This window comes from Caretta caretta, chromosome 5 (genome assembly GCF_965140235.1).
Source record: "Caretta caretta isolate rCarCar2 chromosome 5, rCarCar1.hap1, whole genome shotgun sequence".
NCBI lineage: Eukaryota > Metazoa > Chordata > Testudines > Cheloniidae > Caretta > Caretta caretta.
In genome coordinates, this window is record NC_134210.1 from 104,804,815 (window position 1) to 104,830,188 (window position 25,374).

At 40.2% G+C, this 25,374-nt stretch overlaps 1 protein-coding gene across 2 annotated transcripts in view; it reads right to left on the minus strand.

The window, feature by feature from the left end:
* BRD10 (bromodomain containing 10) overlaps positions 1 to 25,374 on the minus strand; it is a 114,347-nt gene that overhangs the window by 79,020 nt on the left and 9,953 nt on the right. Inside the window, exons 2-3 of one of the 2 annotated variants that reach the window (XM_048850921.2) lie at positions 23,540 to 23,740; positions 5,071 to 6,512 (exon numbers count right to left, since the gene is read on the minus strand). In XM_048850921.2, the coding sequence (XP_048706878.1) occupies positions 5,071 to 6,512; positions 23,540 to 23,740 (1,643 nt within the window). The remainder of the gene's footprint in view (positions 1 to 5,070; positions 6,513 to 23,539; positions 23,741 to 25,374) is intronic. The other variant, XM_048850922.2, reaches the window with a different exon arrangement.

Below are 25,374 nucleotides of genomic sequence, written 5' to 3' on the forward strand. Positions count from 1 at the left end.
ACCTTGGCAGTTATCGCCCTATTTGTGTGATGAATTAATAAAGAACGCATGAACGTGAAGCAACAATTACTTTATTGCCTCTGCAAGCGGTGATCGAAGGGAGGTGGGGAGGGTACTTAGCTTACAGGGAAGTAGAGTGAACCAAGAGGCGGGGGGTTTCATCAAGGAGAAACAAACAGAACTTTCACACCGTAGCCTGGCCAGTCATGAAACTGGTTTTCAAAGCTTCTCTGATGCGCACCGCACCCTCCTGTGCTCTTCTAACCACCCTGGTATCTGGCTGCACGTAATCAGCAGCCAGGCGATTTGCCTCAACCTCCCACACCACCATAAACGTCTCCCCCTTACTCTCACAGATATTGTGGAGCGCACAGCAAGCAGTAATAACAGTGGGAATACTGGTTTTGCTGAGGTCTAACCAAGTCAGTAAACTGCGCCAGCACGCTTTTAAACGTCCAAATGCACATTCTACCACCATTCTGCACTTGCTCAGCCTATAGTTGAACAGCTCCTGACTACGGTCCAGGCTGTCTGTGTATGGCTTCATGAACCATAGCATTAAGGGGTAGGCTGGGTCCCCAAGGATAACTATAGGCATTTCAACATCCCCAACGGTTATTTTCTGGTCTGGGAATAAAGTCCTTTCCTGAAGCTTTTGAAACAGATCAGAGTTCCTGAAGATGCAAGCATCATGTACCTTTCCCGGCCATCCCACGTTGATGTTGGTGAAACGTCCCTTGTGATTCACCAGTGCTTGCAGCACTATTGAAAAGTACCCCTTGCGGTTTATGTACTCGCCGGCTTGGTGCTCCGGTGCCAAGATAGGGATATGGGTTCCGTCTATGGCCCCACCACAGTTAGGGAATTCCATTGCAGCAAAGCCATCCACTATGACCTGCACATTTCCCAGGGTCACTACCCTTGAGATCAGCAGATCTTTGATTGCATTGGCTACTTGCATCACAGCAGCCCCCACAGTAGATTTGCCCACTCCAAATTGATTCCTGACTGACCGGTAGCTGTCTGGCATTGCAAGCTTCCAGAGGGCTATTGCCATTCGCTTGTGAGCTGTGAGGGCTGCTCTCATCTTGGTATTCATGCACTACAGGGCAGGGGAAAGCAAGTCACAAAGTTCCATGAAAGTGCCCTTACGCATGTGAAAGTTCTCAGCCACTGGGAATCGTCCCAGACCTGCAACACTATGCAGTCCCACCAGTCTCTGCTTGTTTCCCGGGCCCAGAATCAGTGTTCCACCGCATGAACCTGTTTCGTTAGCACCATGATGCCCGCATTGCCAGGGCCCATGCTTTGAGAGAAGTCTGTGTCCATGTCCTCATCATTCTCATCACCGCACTGATGTCGCCTACTCGCCCGGTTTCGCTTTGCCAGGTTCTGGTGCTGCATATACTGCTGGATAATGTGCATGGTGTTTAATGTGCTCCTAATTGCCAAACTGATCTGAGCGGGCTCCATGCTTGCCGTGGTATGGCATCTGCACAGAAAAAAGGCGTGGAACAATTGTCTGCCGTTGCTCTGATGGAGGGAGGGGCGACTGATGACATGGCTTACAGGATTGGCTTACAGGGAATTAAAATCAACAAAGGGGGTGGCTTTACATCAAGGAGAAACAAAAACAACTGTCACACAGAATGGCTCCCTTAAGTATTGAACTCAAAACCCTGGGTTTAGCAGGCCAATGCTCAACTCGCTAAGCTATCCCTCCCTCTGGTATTTCAGGCAGGACTGTATCTCCATTAAAGTTTTCAAGGTGCCCCTGACAGACCTCACCAAAACGACTGTCAGCCGTTGATTTCACAGAGGGGGGGAGAGAGGAAGGAAGGAGCAAATGAATACAAAACAAATCTGATCTATTTCTTGTTTTGATCCACTCCATCTATCTTTTACATCTTTGGCTGGCAGCAGGCGGTGCAGTAGGACTGCAAGCCATCCACATCTCCTGGCTGCTCGGCAGAAGATGGTGCAATCGGACTGCTAGCCATCCTCATCTCCTGCCTGCTCACCATAAGATGGTACAACAGGACTGCCTGCAGGACTAAAGAGAATGACCTGGTCGAGTTACTCCTAATTTAGTCGCTGTGCCCATGTCTGCCCAGGTGCTCCTGACCGACCTTACCGAGGCGGCCAGGAGCACCTTGGACACAATGAGGATGGTTTTCAGGCCTATTGCACCATCTGCTGCCACAAGGCAATGGGTTGCAGCTGCTGTGTAGCAATGTAGTACCGCGTCTGCCAGCACCCAGGAGACATACTGTGACAGTGAGCTGTGCGGGCTCCATGCTTGCCACGGTATAGCGTCTGCACAGGTAACTCAGGAAAAAAAGCGCGAAACGATTGTCTGCCGTTGCTTTCACAGACGGAGAGAGGGCCTGACGACACGTACCCAGAACCACCCGCGACAATGTTTTTTTGCCCCATCAGGCATTGGGATCTCAACCCAGAATTCCAATGGGCAGCGGAGACTGTGGGAACTGTGAGATAGCTACCCACAGTGCAACACTCCAGAAGTCGACGCTAGCCTCGGTACTGTGGAAGCACTCTGCCGAGTTAATGCATTTAATGCACTTAGAGCATTTTGTGTGGGGACACACACAATCGACTATATACAAACGATTTCTAAAAAAACTAACTTCTACAAATTCGACCAAATTTCGTAGTGTAGACATACCCTTGGTCTCTAGGTTCAATCAGGACAAGGCTGTAGGGAAGTTCCATGTCTGTCTGAGGGTCTCAACTGTGGAAATTCCTCCTAGAAGAGGTCCACAGAGCACCTCACTCACCCTCTTTAGTGAGGGGTCTCAAACACGCGGCCCACGAGCTGCATACAGCCTGCGGGGTTATTTCCTGCGGCCCGCCATGCTGTCCACCAAGCTCCCCGTGCCCCCCTGGAGTTATGTCCTGTGGCCAGCCAGGCTCCCCTCCCTCCAGCACGCCGCATCCCCGCTCCTCTGCCTACCTGCAGGCACTTCCCACCACCAAACAGCTGTTTGGCAGGGCTTAACGCCTTCCAGGAGGGGGGGGGTGGAGGAGCAGGGAGCCGCACGCTCAGGGGAGGAGGCAGAGAAGAGGTGGGGCAGGGGCGGGGATTTGGGGAAGGGGTGGAATGGGGGCGGGGAAGGGGTGGGAAGAGGCAGGGCCTCATGGAAGGGGTGAAGTGAGGGCGAGGCCAGGGGCAGCGTGGGGGGAGGGGCAGTGATGCGGCCCTCGGGCCAATGTACTAGTCCTTATGTGGCCCTTGTGGTTTAGATTCCGCTTTAGTGCATGCTAGAAGTTTCATCTACTTCAGTTGACCCATTTTTTTAGTCTTTGGATTCCCTCCTTGAGCTTTTTTTTTTTTTTTTTAATTAACTGTCTACCTTTTATTTATTCCTCTTACCAGTTCGAAACTGATCCTTTGGAGGTGTTCTGTTTTTTGGGGGTTTTTTTTTTTATGCAGCACATTGTACTCTTAGCTGATTTCGCTTTAGTATTTGTCTCCTTTGCATGGTACTCAGATGCCTTGTGATAAGCACATTATAAATGTATTACACAAACAAAACATATGGAGACTCTGTACACTCTCTCCCACATTCCCAACAGTCACCTTGATACAGGAAATTCTGAAAAACTCTTAATGTGTGAGAGCATTCCCAAGACATCTGCTGGAGCCCACAATTTAAGAGTGGGAATCTATGAAGGGAAAGTGTAGTTACTAGACTAGAATTACAGGGAAATGTATTTTTTAACAAATCATTTATATTCTTTAATATTTCCCTTGACAAATTCACCATAACAATTCCAGTGTGAAACTAGGATTCCTTACCACACAAGTGCAATTTGATATAAATAACCAGGTACTTCCATGAGCTAGATTTACTACTTAGTTACAGAAGCTCATTTTATGACTAATATAATACAATTTCATTGCCCACTTTTTTTTTTTAATTTGCAGCCTAGCATACTTATTTCTGTTATAACAGGCTCTCCCAACATAACATGCTTGGTACCCAAAATATACCTTAATAAAGATTAGTAGAAATAAAGAAGCCCTTAAAATAGGATCAAACAAATTACATCAACTGTCTGCAGACTCATCTGACAGCAAATCCTAGTTTATGAAGTTGCCTTAAGCAAGATAATGTTGTTTATGTTTTAAGCATTAAAACAAAATGAAAAGTTAGTATGTTACAAACATTGGGCATCAAATTACACTATAGCAGCTAACACAGATGAGGAATTTGTGATAGTAAGATTTTTAATGCTCAATGCACTATATATAAGATATACAAAGTGAACAAACAGAAAATTGCAATTTTTCCCTGATCTCTCTTTTACAGTAATCAAGTAATCATATTAAAAATAGTATTACTTGTAACAATAGTTAGTTAAAAAAAAATCAGACAGAATAATTTTTAAGGGCCTGCTCCTGCTCCCTTTGAAGTCAATAGCATTATTTCCACTGATTTCAATGATGCAAGGTCAGGCCCTTTTCTCAGCCCAACAATCTGAATGTTGAAAATGTAAAAAACTTTTCACTATGTACACATGGCAAACTAGTTTGTAAAATCATTTCTTTAAAATACAGTTGGTATTTCTGAGAGCACTGCTAGTGATGACCACCTTGCTAAAGAGTTTGACAAATATAAGTATAGCAGCAACATGTAAAACAGCTTACACAATTTATATCCTGTTTAAATACCACACTGCTATTTTACCTGTGGTATGGAGCGTGTGGTATCTGTGCTCTACACGCCGCCCTAAGTGTAGATATAGCCTCAGATGCTTTTTGCGTCAAGTAAAACGTCTCACAGCAAACTACACTGACTACAGGCTACCCTGAAAACTGTACATGAATCATGTTTTGTCAAGTTTTATCAATTGACGGACCTGCTCTGTGCATACCATATATTGGATGTGAAACTCTTCCATCTAAAATTAATATCAGAAACTTAAAAGGCATGATACTGTTCCCATTCACAAAATAAAATATAACAAATACAGCTACAAAGTCTATTTTAAGAACACGCCACTATCACCCTTTCTCTCACTTTTAGTATAATCAAATCAACTTACCAGATTTGTGCTTCTTGTGTTTTGCTTTCTTTTTGATGATGAACAACTTATTCTGGATCTCAGGTTTGTAAGTCTTGAATGGGTGAGGAAGAATCTCACGCTTTCTTTGCAGGTCATCACGTTTTCTCTGCAGATGTGCATTCAAAATGTCTTTCAGTTTCTTTTTTTTCTTTTTCTTCTTTTTTGCTCGCATCTTAGTAAGTTTTAGTTTCTTATTATTCCATAGTGAATTCTCCAGAAACATTTCTCTAGCAACTTTGTGGCAATTCATGTCTGGATTGTTGCTATGACTCCCATTCACATGCACTTGGCAGGTTTTAAGGGTATTTGTTTTTAATGGGCTGGGCTCAGTTTTTATTAGGGAAGCTTCATGATGTTTCTCTCCATTTTCTACAACCCTGATTTCTCCTGGGCTGAGAGGTTCCCCAAAGCCAACAATTTCTCCTGGACTAATTGGCTTCTCCTGGTTCTCTTTACAGCAGCCAGTTTTTTTTATGTCACAGGCTGTATGCATTTTAATTTCACAATTGGGTTTCATTTCTTTTTCCGTGGTGACACTGAAACTATCCAAGTGAATTTTTGCTGGACAACAAATAAGAGAATCCATACTTTTCCCTGCTTCTATTTTACAGTGAGGTAGCAGCTCTTCTCTGCCACCAAATCTGACTTCCCCATTGCTTTTGCTGACATACTCACATTTCACTTTCTCCAATTTAATCCGTGGTACTTTTTTTACTTTGATGGGGGGAGCTGGAAATGCAGGAGCTTGAAAAGGCTTCTGTTTGTAAATCCGTACATCAGCACCACAGAACTGTGGAAAATGAACATAGGCATTCTCCAAGAAATCATAACCAAGGATCACTTCCCTACACTCATGGATAGGCTGCCCAAGCACAGCATCTTGAACATCTTTTTGTGTTTCATATACAAAGTCACAGAGGCCTTTTAGCAGCCATACTTTTTGGTAAAATGGGAGCTCATGAAATGGTGTTCCCTCCAAAGGATTAACTTCCCCAAGGACTTTAAAAAACTGGGGGCATAGCCCAAGCTTTTCTGCACAGCCATCAGGGTTGTCAGTTTGCCCTACAACAGTGTACCACTGTTGCACTTTCTGTCTAAGTGCTGCTTCCCAAGTCCTGTAAGGAAGAGTTGGTCTTCGATGCAAGGTAGATCTTCGATGAGGAGGACTTAACAAAGAAGTCATTATTTTGGATAAAAAAGCATTACACTGAGGCATTAGAAGACAACGTTCCAACTCATAGAAGACTATTTCAGGCAAGTTTAGAATTTGTTGTGCTAAACAAAGGAAATGACCAATAGCTGGAATTTCCCACATGGTCTCCATCCTTGTAGGTGCTGCTTCAGCTAAAAGTGACTTTTCCCATTCTTCTATTTCTTTCTGACTAGCTTCTTCTGCCTCTTTTCGTTCTTGCTCTCGTAGCCTATTGAAATAAAAGAAATGCCACAAAAATTAAGATATCTGATTTACCTTAAAAAATAGTGAAGGAGAAAAGTCAGAAATACAGAATGAAAAACCAATAGATTTTGTTTAAAGCAACAATGAACACAGCACGTAAAATCAGAATTCAGTTGGTCTTTAAGATGGATTACATAACACATCAGTACTCAAAATGGGAACGTATAGGTGATTATATCTTACCTACACTTCTTACTGCTGCCACTTGGAAAAAGAGGTGAGGGGATGAGAAAATCTTGGCAGATACCATCAGGTGTTCTCCCAATAACAATTCTACAGCCCTTTTATCAGCAGACACTGTTTTCTCATCAAGTATCCAATTAAAATCCTATCCAACTGCATACCTGTTGAGATTTTACCCTCACACTGCTGTACTGTGACTTCGAACAGCTATCTTGTCTCTTGTTTTCATTTAACATCTTTCTGATTTATACACAAATATACACACTTAACAAAAGGTATTCTAGTGTATACATGCCCCTTTTCCATGTGTGTTTTACTAATCAATGTGCAATGTGGGTTAAAAAGAGCAAATAAAATGTGAGGACGCATAAAGAATGAGATGGAAAATAACACTGAAAATATAATGATATTACATTTACAAATGGTATGCCCTCAGCTGGAATAATGTATTCAGTTCTGGTGCCACACCAAAAAGGATACAGCAGAAATAGTGCGTATTCAGAAACAGGTGATATAAATAGAAACCTACCTAGAAAAATTTCGATAGGTTGAAAAGAGCAAAACTACTTTATACAACACACTAATAAGAAGGAATCTGATAGATGTATACAAAATAATAACTAGTATAGAGAAGACAGACAGGGCACTTCTATTTATCTTTTTCATAATGCAAGTATATACGTACATTCAATAAAATGCAAAGGCAACACAATTAAAACTGATTGAAGGAAATGTTTTCACTACACAAAACTGGCCTGTGGAACTAATTGCCACAAGATAGGATAGAGGCCAAAAGGTAGCAGATTTCAAAGAAGAACTGGACATATATATGAATAATGAGAACATCCAGAGTTTCATTAGTAAAGATTTCTTTTTTTTTTTTTAATTTGAATGGGGTATAAACCTTCTTGTTTGAGGGCATACACTAGACTAACTCATAGGTTTAGGAATAATTTTTCCCTACGGAAAAGTTATTCCATAACTGCCTACTACAGAGTTTCTTACACTTTCCCCCTGAAGCATCTGGTACTGACCATTGTCAGAAACAAGGATATTGAGCTAGCCCGATCTCTGGTCTGACCCAATATTGCAGTTCCTATTATCTTATTTATTTTCAAACTATTTGCCCCAATTCTCCCTCTTACACACAAATAAATTAATATGAAATATAAATTGAAAGGATAAACTCCTCCCAATTAAGCCAAAAGACCCTAACCAAACACAGACTTCTCCATTTGATGACAGAAAGCTATTAATGAGTACTAGCCTCTAAAACAGTGGTTCTTAACTTTTACTGCAGCCTGCACCCCTTTGGTTCTCAAAATATGTTCTCTCACCTCTTATCAAAAATCATTGAAGTAGGTCAGTTCTTTAAACCTAGATATATTTTTTGTTTGTATATTACAGTAATCGTTAAAAAATATATAATGTTAATAAATACATAGTTTTGATGAAACAAAGTAGTTGTACTTAGGTGCCTGTGCTTAATTTGTGTTTTCGATGATTTACCTTCTAAAAAAATCTGGCATGTCTCGCACTCCCAGAAAGAGCATCTTGCACCCCCAGGGGGTGTGTGCACCCCAGGTTAAGAACCACTGCTCTAAAATAGACATTACTCTGCCACTTTATACATTTTTATGTATATGTATTGCATTAATAGCCTAGTTTAGATTGTATCTTTGTCGCAAAAAGGGAGTAATATACCACAGACCAGCACTTTTCACTAAGTGAGTGTGCTATATGTATTTATGAATGTGCAAGAACTACAGAGAAGTAGCCATCAAAATGTAATTCCAATGAAAGTTTAATCTGACACAAATCACGAAGAAAGTTCAAATGGTTTGTAACTGAAACCCCAAGATGAAGTTTCCTCATACTATATTGTTGGGTATTTGTTATTTATTTATCTATTAAATGCAGAAAGATATATTAATGCAACACCAAAAAATTTAAATTAAAAAATGTCAGTAAATTCAAAAGTTGATGTTTCCACATCAGCGTTAATACAGCCACGTTATACATATGAGGTCAAATCTTGCTTGCCTTACTTGGATGATTAAGTCTATTGAAGTAAATAGGACTACTTACATGAGTAGAGTGAGCTGTATCTGTCCTGCATTATATTTCAAGGTTAGCAAATACAGGCAGTCCCTGACTTTACGACGTTCGAATTACAACCTTACAACGTTTCTGAATTGACCCCCTGATTTGACTTACAACAACTGGTTTCGACTTTACAACCCTTGGTCCCGCAATGGAGCGTATTGTGGTTCCAAGTTATGACATTTCGACTTATGACGCAATTTTCAGGAACCAATTGTGTTGTAAGTCCAATGAGTGCCTCTATTAAGTTGTTAAATATATGCCATTAACAAACACACATATACAAAGGTGTCCGAATTAATTGGGAATCTTCACGTCTACATTTTCTAACTTTTGTCCACTGAAATGTTATACCTCAATATTGTATTAACACAGGGTTTTTTCAGTTAATTTCCTGAGGGTGGGCAGTAGAATAGAAAAAAGAAAGTAAAAAAAGTGACAGGTTTCAGAGTAACAGCAGTGTTAGTCTGTATTCACAAAAAGAAAAGGAGTACTTGTGGCACCTTAGAGACTAACCAATTTATTTGAGCATAAGCTTTCGTGCGCTACAGCTCACTTCATCGGATGCATACTGTGGAAAGTGTAGAAGATCTTTTTATACACACAAAGCATGAAAAAATACCTCCCCCCACCCCACTCTCCTGCTGGTAATAGCTTATCTAAAGTGATCTCTCTCCTTACAATGTGTATGATAATCAAGTTGGGCCATTTCCAGCACAAATCCAGGTTCCCCCCCCCCCACACACACAAACCCACTCTCCTGTTGGTAATAGCTTATCTAACTTTAGGTTCCTAAAGTTAAAGTGGGGGGTATTTTTTCATGCTTTGTGTGTATAAAAAGATCTTCTACACTTTCCACAGTATGCATCTGATGAAGTGAGCTGTAGCTCACGAAAGCTTATGCTCAAATAAATTGGTTAGTCTCTAAGGTGCCACAAGTACTCCTTTTCTTTTTAAAAAAAGTGAAGTGCTCCCATCCAAACACCCACTCAATTGCCACGCACTCTTAAACCTCTCCTCCACCTGCGAGAAGCCTGCCGTTCCTTCGCAACTACATAAGGCGGCTTCCAAATGCCTTATTTCCAAATGCCTTAGGCAGCTAAATACTCTAACATATGGTAATGTGTTTATTTGAATATATGAACTCTACATTGAAATAAATGTACAGGTGTTGTGTATATTAGAGCACTTGGGCTTGAAAAAAGGTGGGACCAAAAGGGTTTCTGCACCTTGGAGATGGGAGGGGAAGGGAATGGTCTGGTTTAGCAGATGGTGAAGGGGGCCAATCACTAAGAATAGCTATTAATAACCAAAACCAATCTTTAATTTATTAAAGATGTTGAAATTACAGCTAAAGATTGCATGCAGGCACACCCATGCAGAGTATAAATAATAAATTTGGCTATATAAATTTTTTCAGTGTATCAGTAGGAAAAAGCATATTTACTGTATTGCATTGTACTGCATTGGTGAAATGTATTGGCATCAATATTCCCTCAATTGTTGTTATTATTTTGTACTGAGGGGGCCACAAACTCCATTGAACATTACATTTTTGTCCTCCAGCCAAACAAAAAAAAAAAAAAGCGAGGGGTGAGCATGGGAGGGGGATTGTGTGTGTGCAGTGAGGGGTATGTATAGGAGGGGTTGTGTGTGTGTCTGAGCTACGGAGTGTTTAGGAGAAGTTCTGGGGGGCAGCCAGGAGAATAGGGTGCAGGGAGGGCTGCTCCAGGGTGGCTCCTCCCCAGTCTCACACATTAGTCTCTATTACACCCATTCATGATGTCCCAGAGGGAAATGATTTGCTATGCAGCAGCTGTCTTAAGAGCCTGGGAGAGGGAGGGACAGGGAGAGACAAACACACACACCCCCCGCAAGTTCCCTGGGCCAGGGGTTCCAGACATGCCCACTGGGGACTCCCAGGAAGGGGGCTAGGCTGGAGCTCACTCCCCTGCTGCCTCTTGGCAGCAGCAACTGCCATGGCCCTAGACACCAACTATTGTGCAGATGAGATGTGGGTATGGGGTCAGGGGTGTGTGCTTCTGCCCCTCAGGCCACAGCTTTGGAACTTCCGCTAACCCAGGCCAGCACTACAGAACCCAGACAGGCCCCATCTGAGCTCCTGCCCAAGGGGCATCTCAGAGCCACTACCTCCTCTTGGCTCAGCCAAGCATGACACAAAAACAGAAGGGCTTGCATTCCCTTGCAGTAAGGAGAGAAGTCCAAACCCACCGTCACGGGGGAGGGAACAAGCAGATTCTTAAAAGAGCCACACCACAGCCTTGCTGGGGCCGCACAGAGGAGACACGAGCAGCGTGATTTCTGATCTGCGCTGTATATATAAGATTCCTGCACAGTTTACATGGAACTATGATGGGTTTTACTAAAACAAACTACAAAAAGTATGCCACTGTGTACTTGTTAGTGCAACGTTTATACTCTAATTCCACTAAACTATATCATTTTTGTCAAAATATTTTCCCTTTATTACTAAAAAAAATCCTAAAGACACCTTTGCTTACTGCTTGGCAAAAACCCACGAAACTAGTGTAAATTTTATTGTTTTTAAAACCTGTTCTTGAGAATGAATCTACATCATTTAATAAATATTTATTGCACAAAGTCTTTCCATATTTTCCACCATTCCATGTTATCACACAATATTTTCCTGTGGCCACATTTTATCTCCAGTCTTACATATCTAGTTTGGAAAGAGAAACATAAAATTAAAACATGATTTCAATACTTGGTGTGTGATTGTGTATAAAGTAACATTTAAAAAGGAGGCTGTATTTTATATTTTTATTTGCAAATCACATTGGTAATAATGGGAAGCACTGTACATTTGGTAATGTCAAAACACTGACATGATGAAATCACTGTAAAGAGTGGCTGCAACAAAACGATACTATTATCTGACAAATAAAAATATCTGATCCAAACATATTTCTCTGAATGACATGTCCGACAAACTGTCAAATAGATTTCCTCATCTTATACTGGAATCCTTCATTCCTTAGACAAGCAAAAATTCCCACTGACTTCAACTGGATTTACACTGAATAAGGGCTCTAGCTGAATTTTAGCGGCCATATGAACTTGTCAACTCTGGGTCTTGCACCTAAAGATTCCTCCTATGCTTTGTGTGGAGAGAGAACTTTCAAAATTTTAGCTATTTGAAATTAACATAAAAATAACTGCTGGATGGTAAATCGATCTGAAACAAATTAAGAAAGCAAAGCATTAAAACTCTACATGTAGAAAAAAATAATCATACTCTCCCTGAAAATTATTTACCTGATACTTTTAAAAGTAACAAAGTATAACAGAAAGAAATTAAAAAACTATTTATTTTTTCTGTTTATTTTGTGCACTTGATTGCATCTTGTGTAGAGTCAGCTAGTGCAGTGGTCCCCAACGTGGTGCCCCTGGGTGCTATGGCACCCGCCAGGGCATATATGCGTGCCTGCCTAGTGACACGGTGTGAAAGGTAATGCCCAGCAGGGGAGAGAAGCCGCGGCCCCACGCCTGCCGGGGACAGAGAACTCTGGGGCTGCAGGCGCTGGTGTTCTCTGTTCCCGGCAGGCGCGGGGCCACGGCTTCTCTCCAGCTTCTCTCCGCGCTGCCCAGAACTGCCAAAAAAAAAAAAAAAGAAAGAAAAAAAGTGTCTCGGACTGCCGCCGCCCAAACTGCCAAAGCGCAAAAAAACACCGCATCACGCCCGAACTGCTGAAACAGAAAAAAAAAAAAAACCCCGCTCAGACTCTGCCACCACAAGAATGGACGAAATGCCGCCCTTTAGCATGTGACGCCCCAAGCATGTACTTGCTCCACTGGTGCCTGAAGCCAGCCCTGTGAGTATTCTTCTGCTGCACTCATACTGCTGTTTTCTCGCGCTTTGCAATTTATTATTGTTTTAACATTTTGCCCCAAAATGAGTGGTTCAAATAAAAGACAACGTACGCATTATTTCAACGCAGAGTGGGAAGAATCCCATTGTTTTGTTGAAAATAAAGGGAAATATGTTTGCTTATTGTGCGGTGGTACTGTTGCAGTGCCGAAAAAACAATGTTGAACGCTATTTCCAAACTAATCACGGCTGTTTTGACATTAGCCATCCATTTAAATCTGGAGTTGAGAAAGAAGAAAATTAATCAACTCAAATCAAACCTATCTGCCCCGCAATCTGTTTTCACTAGACAAGTGGTAAAGTCTAAAAGTGCTACTATTGCTTCCTTTAAAATTGCTCATCTGCTTGCAAGAAGAAAAAACCCTTCGAAGATGGTGAATTCTTGAAGGAAGCATTTTTGACTGGTGCTGATTGCCTGTTTCAAGGATTTCCTAACAAACGTGAGATTTTGTCGGTAATACAAGACTTGCAGTTATCAGACAACACAGTTACGAGGAGGATACATGCAATTTCAAGCGACATGCAAACTCAGCTAAAGGATGACTTGGAAATATGTGACTGGTTTTCGCTGCAGTTCAATGAGTCGACAGATATATCAGATACAGCGCAGTTGGCAGCTATGGTGAGGATGGTATTTCGTGACTTCACCATAAAAGAAGAGTTACTCAGAGTATTGCCTATGAAAGGGCAAACAAAGGGTGAGGACATCTGTAATTTATTCAAACCATATGCAACTTCAATTAGTATGCCACTACACAAGCTGTCTGCAATCACCACTGATGGGGCACCAGCAATGATGGACAGCACCAATGGATTCATTGCACTCTGCAAGAAGAATGAATCCTTTCCGAACTTTATGTTCTATCATTGCATTATCCACCAAGAAGCTTTGTGCGCCAAAGCTCTTTCTTTTCAACACGTCATGAATGTCGTTATTAAAATAATTAACACTATTTGAGCTAAACCTTTGCAACACCGACTTTTTAAGGCCCTGTTGGAAGATGTTGATGATAAACAATCTGATCTTATCTTGTACACAGAAGTACGATGGCTGAGCAAAGGTAAAGGTCTCACATGTTTTTTAAGCCTAATTGAAGACATCAAAGAATTTCTGAAGTCCACACATCAGAACTTTGAGCACCTAGAAGACTCCAGCTGGTTAATGGACTTGGCTTTTCTTGCCGACATCACTGACAAATTGAACATTTTAAATCTTGAGCTCTAGGGAAAAGACAAACGTGGCTCAAATGATAGGTTCTGTAAAATCATTCAAAGCAAAACTGATCTTGTGGATGTCACATATGAAGATGAAGTCTCTCATACATTTCCCAAGTATGAAGAAAGTGGTATGTGACAGTGATTTTAACCCATCACCATTTGTTATCCACATTCAAACACTTCTAGAACAATCTGAAAAGAGATTTCAACAGTTCACCACCATTGAGCCTGTAGTTGCTTTTCTTGTGAATCCTTTCACTTGCCAAATAGAGGTAACAGAAATGGCTACATCAATTGTGAGTCTCATTCAAGAAAGAATAGAAGACGTGGAATGGGAGATTTTGGACCTTCAAAATGATATTGTTCTAAAATCCTGCGCAACAGATGAAAACTTTGACCGAAAAAAGTTTCCTGCCTTAAAAAATGTAGCACACAAAATAAAATCTTATTTCGGTTCCACTTATCTATGCAAAGTTCTGTTTTCAACAATGAACATCATAAAATCAAAATACAGATCTCGGCATACAGATGCCCATCTTGATGATTGCTTACAAATGGGACTATCATCCTACTCTCCCAACTACAAAAAATTGGCTGAAGAAATGCAGTGCCAAAAATCACATTGACTTTATTAGAAAAAAAAAACACATGAATTAATGATACCTATTTTCCATTAAGTGCTGATGAGCGCATATGATTAACTTGTATTTAACTTTTTTTTAAAATGTTTGTTTGTTTATTTAAATCCAGTTACAAGTAACAACACAAAGAATATTTTTTAATTAACCATAACTGGCTATCTATGTTAAAGTAAGAATAATAAATATATCTGGACCAGCAGTTCAACAATGTTTTATATATAGGACTGAAATATTACTAGCCTCACTTTCTGCTTCAGCTAGTCTAAATGTTTCCAAAAAACTGTCCAATCAAAAATAACTTTATTTTTTAAAAAATAAATAAGATGAAAACTGTTAAGGAGTTTTTACAAAATAAATCATAATTTTTTCTTACAGGTAGATAAAAAAGAGCAAATTCACATGGTAAGGTGAAAGAATAATTGCCGCATAGTTTAATTAATACCTTTTACAAGTAAAATTACCTTTTTTATCTTATGGATTCATATATTATGTAATATTAATATATTATTTAATGTACAAATACAAAATAAGCCTTGAAAAATTTCGGTGTCCGCCACACTCTTCTGAAAACATGAATGTGCTATTGGCCACAAAAAGGTTGGGGACCACTGAGCTAGTTTAATGCGTGGCCCTTAAACTGGTACATAGTGCAGGTTGGCACAACAAACATGTGCCATGCCCATGCCCCGTGCATGTTACAGTTGTACAGAATACATTTTATTGGATGTTTGTTCTTTAAAAATACAAATTAGGAAATTATATTCAATATTACTATGTTAAACGTTGTTTATGTTGCTCAATCAAGCACTCAATAGTTCTGAAATACTAGAATTATGATTGACCACACCACCTTAATTCTGCCACATATGTTTTATGCTACATATGCCATGTAACATATCTCTGTAAAGGTTATGATCTACTGCACATATTCATCCTATTTGTATGCATGTATCATTTTTGTATTCAAAGTTATGAATATTGGCTGTTTACTTGTTGATTTTAAGTAGCCTTAGTAAGGCATTTAGTCCCCTTCTTTAGAAAGGAATGTGCAAGTTAAGTGCCCAATCAAGAAACACTTAAGCTGACAATAGACCTTGATAGACACCAATCCACATCTGAGCTTTCCTGGCTATGTGGCTTGGCCTGTAAAGTTCTGAGTCATGCATGGACATGTGACTTGCCCATGTGACTCCAAAACTCCATTTTGTAGCTGTAATTCTGCACAAGTGGAGGGAGGAGTTTAGATCCACAAGGAGACACTATATAAAGCCTTGGGAGACCCCCTCCATTTTGTCTTCAATTGGCTCAAGAGATATCCTCTCCACCCCAAAGGATCTCTGAAAGAAACTGGAACAAAGGACAGTAACCACAGGGTGTGTGAGTGATTGCTGGACCCAGACTAGGAGACTAGTCTGTAAAAGGAAGCTTATTGGAACACCTCTGAGGGTGAGGTTTTATCTGTATTCAGTTTTCCCACTGGATTAGGCATAGACTTGTGTGTTTTCTTTGGTAATTTACTCTGTTCTGTCTGTTATCACTTAGAACCACTTAAATCCTACTTTTTGTATTTAATAATCACTTTTTACTTATTAAGCCATAATATGTATTAATATGGGGGGGGGGGGCAAACAGCTGTGCATCTCTATCAGCGTTATAGAGGGTGAACAATTTATGAGTTTACCCTGTATAAGCTTTATACAGGGTAAAACTGATTGATTTGGGGTTTGGACCACATTGGGAGTTGGGTATCTGAGTGTGAGGGACAAGAACATTTCTTAAGCTGCTTTCAGTTAAGCCTGCAGTTTGTGGGACATGGTTCAGACCTAGGTCTGTGTTTGTAGCCAGCAAGCATGTCTGGCGCAACCAGGCAGGATTCTGGAGTCCCAAACTGGTAGGGAAGGCAGGGGCAGAAGTAGTTGTGGCACATCTGTTGGCAGCCCCAAGGGGGTTTCTGTGATCCAACCTGTCACAGTTGGGTTTTTTAAAAACAATTTTCTATAAAATAGCTAAAGGTCAGATTTTGAAAAAATACTAGGTGTCTAAAATGCAGACAGGTGCCTAGTGGGATTATTCCACTAGGTGCCTAAATACCTTTGAAAATCTGGCTCTACATCTCTAAACCCAGTTTTACAACTTATTCTTGTTAATTCTTAATTCAAGCAAGCTGTCAATGGAGTCTTACAAAGCTCCCACAACACAGAGCTGATAATCCACAGAATCAGGAAGATGGGGGAAAACTGAACACAAGGAGACTAAACAAAAAATGGTCCGAGGTTATTACATGTTGTCAAGGTTCCTCCCCCACTCTGAACTCTAGGGTACAGATGTGGGGACCTGCATGAAAAACCTCCTAAGCTTATCTTTACCAGCTTAGGTCAAAACTTCCCCAAGGTACAAAATATTACACCCGTTATCCTTGGAATGGCCGCTACCACCACCAAACTAATACTGGTTACTGGGGAAGAGCTGTTTGGACGCGTCTTTCCCCCCAAAATACTTCCCCAAAACCTTGCACCCCACTTCCTGGACAAGGTTTGGTAAAAAGCCTCACCAATTTGCCTAGGTGACTACAGACCCAGACCCTTGGATCTTAAGAACAATGAACAATCCTCCCAACACTTGCACCCCCCCTTTCCTGGGAAATGTTGGATAAAAAGCCTCACCAATTTGCATAGGTGACCACAGACCCAAACCCTTGGATCTGAGAACAATGAAAAAGCATTCAGTTTTTACAAGAAGACTTTTAATAAAAAATAGAAGTAAATAGAAATAAAGAAATCCCCCCTGTAAAATCAGGATGTAGATATCTTACAGGGTAATTAGATTCAAAAACATAGAGAACCCCTCTAGGCAAAACCTTAAGTTACAAAAAAGATACAGACAGAAATAGTTATTCTATTCAGCACAATTCTTTTCTCAGCCATTTAAAGAAATCATAATCTAACACATACCTAGCTAGATTACTTACTAAAAGTTCTAAGACTCCATTCCTGTTCTGTCCCTGGCAAGAGCAGCACACAGACAGACACAGACCCTTTGTTCCTCTCCCTCCTCCCAGCTTTTGAAAGTATCTTGTCTCCTCATTGGTCATTTTGGTCAGGTGCCAGCGAGGTTACCTTTAGCTTCTTAACCCTTTACAGGTGAGAGGAGCTTTCCCCTGGCCAGGAGGGATTTCAAAGGGGTTTACCCTTCCCTTTATATTTATGACACATGTATATACACAATTGAAAACAAAATATAAATTTGATGCCAATGTAACAAGAACACAAAATATCAATTTTAATAAAGTAAAATAAACTACTGTAAATAAACACATTCTATTAAAAATGTTCACCCCCATTGGTTCTTCAAGGGTTTCTTTTCAGATTAGGTCCACTAGTAAACATGCCACTCAGAGAGGAGAAAAAAAAAAACAAATACATTTCTTGCCTGCTCTTTTCTTCCTCATGGCTTATTTGTGAATACATTCTAAGTGGGAAGTGACAAAAAAATCACTAAAAGGAATGGTAGTATTGTATGAATAACCTTAGAAAACACATCACAGTCTGGTGTACTCATCTCCCAAAAGATGTATCCCAAGACACTTGTAAATGCAATTTGTAACAGTCTTCAAAATCACAAATGGAAAACCAAGCTGCTACTTTATATATTTCTTTCACTGAAGGAAAGGTTCTTACCGCCCAAAATAAGACTGAGTACATTAATGCCTGATTGAGTAGGATTATCCATAGATTATTATACTTCTGACATACAACATCTGATCCATCCTGTGATAACAGATTTTGACAATTTCATTCCTTTTACACCTTTAATGAAATGAAATAATCAGTAACAATGGCTAGCTGAATCCCTCTCGAGTAGACCCTGAGCATTCTTCAGGCATCCAGTTTTATACCATGAATGTTCCTTATTAGCATACTTAACATTGCATGGGGGGAAAAGGGATGGTAAACTAATTTTCTGTAATCTGAAAAAGACTGATTAATCTTTTGGTAAAAATATCAATGATCTTTAATGTTATTAAATTGTTCTTAATGTAAACAGAGTCAAAATGAGCTCTACCCTGACTTCTGGGGGTGAGCTGTGGAAAAGGACTTCAGAGGCTAACCTCATTTCCATGGGCACACCTACCCTGCCTAGCATGATGGGACTGCTGTGGGCTCCACGATCTCTTTGTTATTAGGGAAACAGAAGTAAAGTGTTGTTATCCTGGTTATTTGAATCAAGGACAGTAGAACTGTACTTGGCATTTTATGAGGGACTCACCCTCAACTAAGTAGCACTCGCTAGGCAAGGGACATGGGTTCCAAAACCCAGTGAACTGAGAGAGGCTAGGAATAGATATGTGTACCTGGTAGTATGGGCCCCAAACAGCACTTTGACCCCTCCTCTCTCCAGGGTCTAATAAAGCTAATTTTGACTCCATTAGGATAATCTTGTTACATGCTGCAGAGCTGAAATCACTAACTCCTAGGTCTAAGCCTTACACCTACTCTGGGCTAGTGGTTCTGAGTGTGCCATCACTGAGGCTCCCCTACTAATAGTGAAATCATTAAGAGCTGAAAGCTGTGTTAAGTGGAAGGGGGGGCTGAAGACATTTTGGTGAGCAGTGAGAGGAATGGCTAGCAGGACAGCTGGCGGAGAGGCGTGACTGGTGGTGAGGCGTGACTGGTGGTGAAGACTGCAGCAGAACCCCACAGAGAGGCATGGCAATCAGCCGGTGACCCAAGCAGTGGAGCATGTAAGATGCCCCCATACCTCCACACACTTTCACTCAGGCTGGGGGATACAAGCTGCAGATGAACTTCTGAACTCTAGGGGCTGCACTGACCAAGGACAGAAACTGTGGGAGGGGTGCCTTTTAGGTTGCTGGACTTAAGACCCTGAGGAGAAAATGCCACTTGTTGGATCATATTAAAGAAGTTCTGTATTAAAATCACAAATGAGTTTGATTCCCCATAGTTTAAATTCCAGGGTATCACTAACTGAGAGGTCTCTTATTTTTACTGTTTCTCTCCCTCTCTGTGTGAATCTTGCAAGCTGCTAATCGTGTTAGTACATCCTAAAACAGAGTCTGTTCTCAAAGCAATACTTTGTAACAACTACTCACACAGAGAGAGACTCAAAGCGATACTTTGTAACAACAGAAACAGCACACAGAAACTCCCCGCCCTTTTGTTGTATTTATCTCGCTTTGTTAACAATTGTGATTAAAATAGAGATAGAGGATGTATGTGGATGGATGCTTGGTGTGGATAATAACTGAATGAATGATCAGGGAGGTGCCAGCCTAAGAATCCAGTGTTCATCGGCTGAAGAAGGCGTCAAGTGGAAACAACCAGAGGACCCCCGGAGGGCAGACTGGAATCCACCCAACAGCCTCAAGGATCGGAGAACCAAAGAACAAGATAACATCTGGCAGCATGGAGCTATCAGAAATGTGCCATCTGCTGATTGATTCAGCAACAGCATGATGAAGCAATTCCCATAAACTGGCATAGGAAGAAATTCCTATAAAAATGGACTCTAGAAAGTGAGAACTTTGGGGTCTGATTCTGCAAACCAACTTCCAGGAGCATCAGATGAGCATCTGACAAGGCCCTGCTCCCTCCTCATGTCCAGGCCACCTGGGCAGTGGCTTGGCATGAGCAACTCTAAGGCTGGTAACTATGATAACAACCTTGCAGAACCTGTGTGTGTATGAATAAATATGAAATTGAATGGAATGTTATAGCTATAACTGCTTACGATGCTTCTTTCTGTATTCACAAATGTGGCATTTTGCCTTTTCCTCTTTAATAAGATCCTGCTTTTTATTTTATTGGTACAACACACTGCCAAACTTACTTGAGGGCAGATCTTTTGCTCATGGTTTGTGTTATGAATCCTGTTTGTGGTATTTCCCCAGATAATGCCACATTGTTTCCCTCCTCTTTAAAAGGCTTTTGCTCCACTCAGACTCATTGCTTGCAAGAGGGGAAGTACTGCCTCTTAGAGGCACCCAGGGGGGTGGTACAGAAGTGTCCCAGGTCACTGGGTAGGGGCTCGAGACGGTTTTGCATTGTGTTATTGAAAAGGAATCCCTAGATACTGAACCCAGACCTTGCTGCTGCCAACTCTGACTGGCAGAAAAGTTACATTAAGATGAATTATTAGTTTTAAACAAAGTATTTCCCATCTAGCACTCTTTCTTGATGTGATTGCTGTTTACATGGATAAGTAGCAGATGTGGCAATATCCTGGAAAAACCCTACTGAATTAAGTTTTAGTATCTTTGGAGTCCATCCTATTAAATGCAAAGATTATATATTATTGTGGATATGGATTATCAAAAAACTATACTGAACGAGGCAGACCAGAATGGGCTTCTGGAGGATAATACACGTGAAGTAGATTTCCTGGGAAATGTCCAGAGGGAGTTGAATGCAAATTCCTTCCACCCCATCTTCAGTTAATCAAAAACCCAAAGTTTTTGATACTACACCCTGAAGAACAAACCATTTTCTGCTGGTTATCTGTTCCTGAAGGTTGAAAACAAAGGTCCAAGCTGCATGAACAAACAGGATGATCTGCTTGTTCTGAGCTAAAGCTGTTATTAACTAGTAAGCACAGAAAAACTCCATGGTTTGAAGGACTGACTCCTACGAGAGCCCCTACTGGAGCTGGGGAAGGGTAGAATCGCTGGTAAGGTTATTAGCATGCATGCACGTTTTATTTTTTTTAGTATTTTTTTTCTGCAGTGCTTTCATCTTAAGAGTTAGGTTGACATAAGGCAGCTTACATTGACCTAACTCTGTAAGCGTCTACACTAAAATGTAGCTCCAACTGATAAAACTCACCCACTACATTTACTTAACTCCTCCTCCGCAAGAGGCAAAGTGCATAGGTTGATGTGGTTAGGTTGACTCAATGTCATTGTAGACACTGAGTTGCTTAAATAGACTGTTGCTTCAGAAACCGTTCCACAATGCCCTACACTGACAGTTAAATCAATCCAAGCACTCCTGGTGAGGCACTGCTGACACAAGGAGCGTACTGTGGACATGCAGAAGCAATTTAATTACTCCATGGCTGTAGGTCGATGTAACTTAGGTCAACTTAATTTTGTAGTGTAGACTTGCCCTCAGATATTTAAGGCCCGAAACTGGTGTTTATAAACAACACACCCCCAACAACCTTAACTACCCAAGAAGTTAGAGTCAGAGAATAACCACTTGACACAGCATACTCTACTCCCAAGGAAGCAGAAATGGGGACTAAGCAACCACGGAAGTTAATGTTGTTTGATGTTTGAAGCTTCATTAGTTTCTCCTAATGGTGGTCCCCACTAAAAAGTCATATGCAATAGATGTGAGCCAATTCCAGCATAGATAACCTTAATGGTCATGCTGCCATTGAGGGATCCGGAGAAGAGAATTGGGAACTATGCAGAGGCATCATGAAGGTACATGAGCCAAGATCCTGCAGCTCTCCAGCCTAGTTCCTTTCCAGTCTACTGTTTTCACATTTGGAGCAGAATGATAGCGCAGAAATAGGCTCCCTAAGAAGACTTCAGATTTAATAAGTATGTTCTCCCTTTCCCCTGTTTTCTTTTAGTCGATACTATGACCTTGAACTACTACACATTATGACAAATGAAAAGGAGAACAAGCGATATGCCCTATCAACATACAGTCCTTTTAAGAACGATCCTCAAACATAGTTCACAGAGCCCCAGAACAGAAAAAGAATTCTGTGGGATAAGTTAGGGATTGATAGGAGACAGTCCATAAGTGGACCTCTTTCAAAGTACGCCACAGAATGAAATATTTATTGAATACATTAAAACATCCTATACAGAACATATAAATGGACACACACCATACAGAGAGAATAAAAAAAGGTGATTATATGCTATTGGTATCAGGATGAATATAACTTCTCAAAATGTATTTAATTAAGAAACAACATACTCTTCCATTATAAGGAATGTGTTGTTCTAGACTAAAAATTATATGTAGTATTTTATTTCAACAAACATGGATTAAGAATGTTTCAAGTTACTTGTTTTCAGTACTTCAGTCGTGACTGCTTATAGTTCTGCTATAGTCATACAAAAAAATGGTCATGGGGAAGTACAGTAAATCAGGATTCAGCAAACAAGGAATATGTCCATAGACTACTGGCTTTCAAACGCTATTACAAATTTTCCGATATTAAAATATCAGAAGTTTTAAAATGATTTACACCATTACGGTGTTTGGGAAATTTTCCAATAACAAAAGTGAATTAAGACTAACTAGGGTTTTGCGGATACCTTCTAATGGTAAAAGCGTGTGTAATTCATGGCACAGTCGCAGTAAAAAAAAAAAAAAAAAAAAAAACAATTTCACACTATGGTCACAGTAACCTTGTGGACCCTGCGGTCGCACATTAACAGTTTGTTAGTTCACTTTGATCTAGTTCTCTTTAAAATGGGACTAGATCAAGGTGAACTAATCAACTGTTAAGGCACAGCAGCTGATCAAGGCAAACTTATGACCTGTTGTTGTGCAGCAGCAGGGTCTACATGAACAGCTTATTAGTAAGCACTGACCATATGCTGCACATGAACTGTATGTTAGTTTACTTGGATCTGGCCCTTTTTCACTGAGAACTAGACTGATACAAAACTAACAAATTGCTAATGTGTAGCCACAGGGTCCATATAAATGTCAAAATGGTTCCATGACAGTGGTGACCTTTTAGAGTCAAGTCCAAATATATGGCAAAATTCATGGGTTCTGTGACAGTGGTAATCACCATGATGTAATTGCATTCTTAACTATATTGTAGTCCAGGGTTCAATAGTGAACTCTGTATCACAAAACAATAGGTGATGTATTTGGTGTTCCAGAAGAGAAACATTTGAGAAATGGAAAGGCAAGACTACAAAAAAAATTAACTTTTTCCTTTTACCTCTTTTCTTCTTTTGCTCTCTGTTGCTCTTCTTGTCTCAGAACCTGAACCATTATGGACTCAAAAATGCCTGTTGCCAAGCCTGCTAAACTGCGAGGTGTGGAACGACGCCTTGTTGAAGTGCATGCTGTTCCTTTCTCATCTTCCAACCCATAGTACCCTTTGGATGTTACTGCTATTGTTGTCTTCTCTCTCAAGTGCCTTGCAAAAAAAAATAGATCAATGCACAATAATTTTTCCTGACCAGCAGTAATCCACTACCTACACCTCTAAAATGTACAACTGGGTTAGGTCAGAAAAAACTGATATTGTTATAGTGTCATTACTATCCTCAACTGAACTGCCAAATTCTTCAGAGATCAAACGACCACTTCTTTACAAAATATTAAACTTACATGCCAAAACCTACACTATTAAAAATGGTGAATAGCTATCTCCTAAATAAATAATGATTAGATTTTCAAAATTAATTTCTACATTATATATTTTGTAAACATCTAGACACACAAATATTATATACTTGAGCTCAGATAAGGCCATTTTCAGAACATACAAAAGCATTCTGAAACAAAAGATTTGTTGCAAACTCAACAGGACAGATTGCCAAAATTTTAAATTTTAGATTACAAAATTGGGAATATTTTACTTTGAAATATTTAAAAAATGAAATGGCTGAAAAAAGAATAATCTTTTCTTGTTTTGGATCTCTCTCTTACACTGTGTTAGGAAACTCAAATGAAGTCATGAAGTTTAATGATAAAAAATACTTTTCACAACATTGTATTTTTATTCAATTAGTCATCACCTTAGATTGTCAAAAAAATCAAGAAAAATTACACACACTTCCTGGGTTACAAAAGGTAAGAACCCAAACCACCACCAATTTCCCAGACTGGACCTAACAAAATAGAGAATGTCTTTCTCTACTACAAATGAATAGAGAAAATATATATACACAAGATATTAGAATCGTTAAAGACTGAAGAGTTAGAGGTTGTTTTGTAATGAGTATTAACAGCAAAACAGAAAACAAGCTACAAGTTAATAAAACTAGGCAATTATATTTTGTAAGCTAAGATGTAAATAATAGTAATTCAGGTTGTAAAATTTTATGAAGGCAAAAAATACAGATATTGGCTGCCAACATATTTGAGGACCTTTATTATTATTAATATATTCCCTAACATACTGATGCAGAAGTTTTGAGCACAAAGAATGCACAAAAGGGAGCTATTGTCAACAACAACAACAACAAAAACAAACTTCTCACATTCAGATTCATAGGGTGTGCAAAAGCCACAATGCCATTCCAACATCACTCATCACACTCAGGATGAACAGGAGAGCAAGAAGCAAAATATAGGTATTTATATAACACCCAAGTTAAAGCAATGTCTCCCCACTATCCCGGCCCGAACAGGACGCAATTAAAAGTGTAATCCTGGGAAGTGTCAAGAACGGAACATTCCCACCTGTACTTGTACACTACATTTACTTGTTCCTCTCCACTGTGAGCATAATAAAAAGATCCATATATTGGTCATTGATAGACAATACTGCAATTTACTCGGAGGATGTTGTTAAGGCCCACCTGCAAACAAACTGGATTAGAATGCAGCAGGCAACAACAGGGTAGCGCTGGCTGATGCAATCATCATCACACAATGCTTCACAGTCTGCATTGGTTCCCAAATGCATTTCAGGTCCATTTCATGCCCTTGATTCTCATTTTAAATGCCCTAATTCTACTTTTTAGACTGTAATCTCTTTTTTAGGATGTAAGCTCTGCAGGGCAGGGAACTTGTCTTCCTATAGGTCTGTACAAAACCTAGTAC